The sequence below is a fragment of the Osmerus eperlanus genome, unplaced genomic scaffold (assembly GCF_963692335.1).
Source record: "Osmerus eperlanus unplaced genomic scaffold, fOsmEpe2.1 SCAFFOLD_527, whole genome shotgun sequence".
Lineage (NCBI taxonomy): Eukaryota > Metazoa > Chordata > Actinopteri > Osmeriformes > Osmeridae > Osmerus > Osmerus eperlanus.
This window is the reverse complement of record NW_026911679.1, coordinates 1-5,822: the sequence shown is the minus strand read 5'-3', so window position 1 is coordinate 5,822 and position 5,822 is coordinate 1. Positions and strand designations below refer to the sequence as shown.

Below are 5,822 nucleotides of genomic sequence, written 5' to 3'. Positions count from 1 at the left end.
CCCAGAGACAAGGACACCACCAACAGAACGTGCTGTATATATATATATATATAGAGAGAGAGAATCGCCCCTGTGTAGCCCACCGCTCACCCCGACAGAAAGAGGAGCCTCCTGTGCCAACAAAACCAGACGTGTGCAGTGCATCTCTCGCGCTAAAAACGGAACATGTAGAACCACACAGAGTGAGTGGAGGAGAGGAAAGCTTCAGTCCACAGCAGTGCCACGAATCAAGAACAGAGGAACTGAGACGAGAGTGAAAAAGTCTTTCAAATCGTGGCTCCGACATGAGAATGTCCCGATCACAGAGGATTCTGGAATCCGCTCGTTCCGACTCCTCGGCTTGTCGTCACACCGGTCGCTTCCTGAACAACAGCCTCCAGTGTCTGTCTGTTCAGGTCCGTTCAGGACCTCTGCTACACACACTCCCATCCCCACCACCACCACCCCATCCTCATCATCATCCTCATCCTCATCATCATCATCATCACATACGCCAGGGCATTGTGATCCTGCTCCTGCCCCTCCACACACTTTGAACCCCCCGGAGCTCTACTGCAGGCCATGTGTTGTCCTGGGGGTCAGAGGTCACCCCTCTCCCAGGTGGATCAGGACGGCGTCCCGGCCGGCACTCGCCACGCCCAGCCCCAAAATGAAGCGCTGGAAGCAGGAGGGCGGAAAAGAAAGCAGGGAGGGAAAAGGAAAAAGTATGGCCCGATGGGGCGCCGCTCGGCCCCGGTCGCTGGGGTCGCGGGCTAGGTGGGGAGGGGGTCGTCGTCACCCTTGCTACATTTGCACTTGCAGCACAGGACGAACGGTGTGGCCAGGAGGAGGAAGGGCGAGGCCACCAATAGGAGAAGGCCAAATCCTGCAAAGATCCCCACCACCTACAAAAGCGGTGGAGAGAGAAGGGAAGACGGAGAGAGAGCGATAGATGGAGAGAGACAGTCAGTTCAATAAATACATTTCAGTTCTGATATTTTTTGATATCTATCTTGATTGTGCAGTTCATTTAATTTACCACATGGTGGCAGCCAAAACCAACACATCATCTCGCCAGTGAGAGAATGGTATTTCTACAGTGACTTGGTGAATAACGTCATGCACTTCCTCCGAATTCAGAGTCGGGGAGTCATCTGAGGATTCCTCTGGGGCAGGTCCAAGGAGGACGGGGAGACTCACTCTGGTGTCTGGAGGCACTCCTCTAAAAATAACCCCTTCCAACCGTCCTTTTACCAGGCTGCAGAGTACATCCTGTGTCAAGTAGCTGTTCCATGGACGCACAACTGTCATCAAGTGAATCAGCCCTGACAGCGCCACAGTATAGAGACATTAACGAGAGAGGAATTACCTTCCTACTATATTTCTCTCATTCTCTCTCTCTTTCCTATATCCTCCTTCAATAAGCCTCCATAGTAAATAGCATAAAACCCCCAAGCACCCTCTAACTAAAGCCTTTATCTGATTTCGATCATGAAGTATGTGTGTGTGTGTGTGTGTGTGTGTGTGTATGTGTGTGTGTGTGTTGGGGGGAGGGCATTAAGAAGAGGCAGGGCTTTCACAAAGGCTGGCTTGTCCTCACACAACTCTGAGTCGTTAAGTATTTATGAGGCATCCGAATGTAAGGCAGGCATTCTAAGGTCTTGGGAGGAGAGATATGCTGTCGGGCAGCTAGCTAGCTAGCTTGCTTGCTCTGTTCATGACTCAGTCTGCCCCACTGGGCAACAGATGTCTGTGTGTATGCTAGCGTCAACAACAGTCTGTTTAACAAGGAAGCGTCTACTGCAGACAGAACAGGGAAAAGGAAGGCTAGCTGAATCCACCACAGACACACTGCTGATTAGGTCGGTATTGTGTAAAACAAAGCACTTGTGGAATGTAGCTACCTGTGTCTTGTCATGACTGGCAGTGTACTGTAGGTGATGTCATGCAGGGAGGGAATGGTATACGCTGTATGATAACTGTGGATCCTTTTTCATTTCGGAGCAGTCTGTCATAGCGAAAGGATGACTGTCTTTTTTCGGACACTTTTTTATTTTGTATTTTTGACCGTGGCCAAGCACGCGTGAGAGCACTTATCTGTGTGGTCACTGCAGTCTCTGTGTGGTCACTTCCTGTTTGTGCATGTGTGTGAGGGTGAAGAAAGGAGAGAAATAGAGGGAGAAGGAGACACAGAGATGGAGGGAGAAAAGGGAGGGAGAGATAAGAGAAAAAAAGGGAAAGAGAGCGAGAGAGAGCGAGAGAGAGAGAGCGAGAGAGAGAGAGCGAGCGAGAGAGACGTAGGCGCTCACCTGTGTTCTGTGCCAGATGACAGAAGCCCTGGAATGGCCCAGTTTGTTACGACAAGGCCCTTTGTCATAGTGGATCAGGAGAAAGTCATCCTGTCACACACGCACGCACACACACACCAAATAATTGGCTATCATCTGGTCTGAAAGGTATGGGTCACCACTCAAAGAAAATTGCTTTTAAAAGACCGGTGTGTTCTAATGGCCTGTAGAGTCCAATTAGGATTAGCTAGGACACTGCCAAAAAAACTGCCACACATGCACACTCCTGCTGGCTTCTAAGGCTTAGTAGATATTGTTGTTATATGACTTACAATAGACATAATATAATAATGTGTTACATTATCTTTTTTTATTATAACATTTACAAATGGCTACATCATGCATTGATTATGTATTAAGTGATATGTAAATGTGACTATTTTACCTGGGGTCTCAAACATTGTACACAAACGTGTTTTCTGTTTAGCAATAATATTGTTAAATGATATATCATATATGATTATGTAATTGTTATATTAAATGCTTCCAGGTATGGTGGCCAGTTTGGGCCAAAGTTACACTCACGTCCAGAGACTCCAGACAGTACCAGCAAAAGGCATGTTTGCAGTTCTTGCACATCATCTGGGCGCAGCCCTCATCCCTCTCGATGTACACCTTACACTTGGGACAGCGCTTGATGGGCGCGTCGTCCTCCTCGTTCTTATAGAGGGAGCTGCCGGGAGGGAGGAGAACAGAGACACCGTCAGAGGATCTTCAAACAACACCTGAACACCGATGGGATTAAATATCCCTCCACAGCTCCTTGATACCAGCACAGGGATTCTCAACCGTGAGAACTCCAATACACTCCCTTAAAGACTGAAGAGGATGGTTGGGTTCCTGAGAACTTGACAAGCGGGCCTAGATCTGGAAGCGTCTACGTCGGTTCGGTGTCAAAGTAAAATGCAGGTCCGTGTCTCTTCTCTGTATTGTCTCTCTTCGCTGTGGCTGACAGGTGCTAAGGGGGTCTCCGGGCCAGAGCCCGCAAGGAACTGTCCTTCTAGACAGCAGCCTCACGTGGAAAACAAGCCCATTCATTTCTAGGTAGGCCAACTCCAGCTGGTGTATTGATTGCAGCAGGGCCAACTGAATCAAGACCTCCCTCCCTCCCCCCTCACCTCTCCTTTCATCTGATACCTGGCAGCCATTTTGTGACAGAAAGTAACACTTCCTAGTACTGCCTTCTCCTCTTCCAGCCTCTCCTCCAGCCTCCAGCATGGCTGGAGAAATGGCTGCATAGCCAGCCTATGTGGTTTGAAAGACAGCATATTTGCTTTGAAGGAGGTTACATTCAGAACATGTTATATGACTCAACATGACTCATTAACAACCCCAGCCGACCTCAGCCGAATACAGCCGACCCTAGCCAACCTGAGCTACCTTCTGAGCCAACACAACAACAGCCAGCCCACCAGCCAACCAATCAGACAGCACGTTGCATCCAGCTTGCTCTAACACCAGCCTTCCACCTCCTATTAAAGATGCACCAGATGAATCACGACAGGCAGCCATTACATGTATGCATAGGGAGACAGGCAGATGAGCAGAGGGCAGGTGTCCTGGAGCTGTAAGCAGACATCAGTCAAGTCAACACAGAGGGGGGGAGGAAAGGAGGGAGAGAGAGAGAGAGAGAGAGAGAGAGAGAGAGAGAGAGAGAGAGAGAGAGAGAGAGAGAGAGAGAGAGAGAGAGAGAGAGAGAGAGAGGAGAGAGAGAGAGAGAGAGAGAGAGAGAGAGAGAGAGAGAGAGAGAGAGAGAGAGAGAGAGAGAGAGGGAGAGGGAGGGAGGGAGGGAGGGAAGGTGTTGTTGGGTGGTGGTTCACACAGAGTATAGGTTTTAGGGTTAACTGTCCTCACGCAGAATCCCACTTCCGTCCCTGCCCCCATCCACCTCTCCCTTGTGGTGGTGGTCTAACTGGTCTCTCCTGGTATGATGGTCTACTCTACCTGGTCTCTCCTGGTAGGAAGGAGGTGATGTGCTGGTTTTCCTGGCACGCCTGGTCTGGGTGCCAGCTGGCCTTGCAGACAGAGCAGAACTCCAGGGTGCAGACGGCACAGGTGACCAGCTGGGGCAGTGGAGCCTCCGTCTCCTTCAGCTGGCACACGGCCTGGCATGACTGGGATGGGCACCAGGTCCGGCACGGGTCCAACAGCACCTCTGTGGCACAAAACCATGGCGACAGTTACAAACAGATACACACCGCTCTGCTCCGATCTTTGATCCTCGAAATCCTGTTAAAACGATGTGGTTCTGATCCATGATCCTCTGCTGTTGTTTCTATTTGCACTATTTGTATGCAGGGCTGGAAGTTAACAATGTCCCGTCGTCCAAAACAGCGATAGCGCTTTGTCAAACAGTGGCCGTCCATCATGAGTAAACTAGCTAGCTACCAGCTAACATGTATTCCAACCCAGAGTACAATAGAGTACAGTGGAGTTTAGTAGAGACCTCGTCAAGCAGGCGCTGCTCATTAATGATGCAAACCTAAACATTCAAAACTATTTCCGTAACTGTTTTTCGAAATTAGTTTTGTTACCTTTAGATTTTTTTTTACGAATTTACAGTTTGGGACGGTTCTGAGACAGCGAGGGAAAAAGTTGCGAGCCCTGTTTGTATATCGTTTTGGATTAAAGTGAATTAAAAGAAATCGAAAGATGAATGCATGGTACTGTTGGTACATGGAGAGGTGTAAGGAAATGTACAGTTAGGTCCATAAATATTTGGACATTGACACAATTTTCATCATTTTGGCTCTGTATACCACCACAATGGATTTGAAATGAAACAATCAAGATGTGCTTTAAGTGCAGACTTTCAGCTTTAATTTCAGGGTATTTACATCCAAATCAGGTGAACGGTGTAGGAATTACAATATATTTTATATGTGGCCCCCCCCTTTTTAAGGGACCAAAAGTAATTGGACAATTGGCTGCTCAGCTGTTCCATGGCCAGGTGTATGTTATTCCCTCATGGGAGTTCGTTATTTCATTGACAAGGAGCAGATAAAAGGTCTAGAGTTCATTTCAAGTATGGTATTTGTGTTTGGAATCTGTTGCTGTCAACTCTCAATATGAAGTCCAAAGAGCTGTCACCATCAGTGAAGCAAGCCATCGTTAGGCTGAAAAATCAAAACAAACCTATCAGAGAGATAGCAAAAACATTAGGTGTGGCTCAATCAACTGTTTGGTACATTCTTAAAAAGAAAGAACGCACTGGTGAGCTCAGCAACACCAAAAGACCCGGAAGACCACGGAAAACAACTGTGGTGGATGACAGAAGAATTCTTTCCCTGGTGAAGAAAAACCCCTTCACAACAGTTGGCCAGATCAAGAACACTCTCCAGGAGGTAGGCGTATCTGTGTCAAAGTCAAAAATTAAGAGAAGACTTCACCAGAGTAAATACAGAGGGTTCACCACAAGATGTAAACCATTGGTGAGTCTCAAAAACAGGAAGACCAGATTAGAGTTTGCCAAAAAACATCTGAAAGAGCCTGTAC

The 5,822-nt window shown here is 48.0% G+C and overlaps 1 protein-coding gene across 1 annotated transcript; it reads right to left on the bottom strand.

Annotated features, from left to right (window-relative positions):
- Positions 1 to 456: 456 nt before the first annotated feature.
- Positions 457 to 4,507, bottom strand: LOC134016445 (probable E3 ubiquitin-protein ligase RNF144A-A; the record flags this gene model as incomplete). The annotated part of the gene is made up of 4 exons (XM_062455805.1): positions 457 to 884; positions 2,289 to 2,378; positions 2,853 to 3,000; positions 4,272 to 4,507. Coding segments are annotated over 4 exons (606 nt in total), but the record flags the coding sequence as incomplete, so codon positions are not given.
- Between the last annotated feature and the right edge of the window lie 1,315 nt (positions 4,508 to 5,822).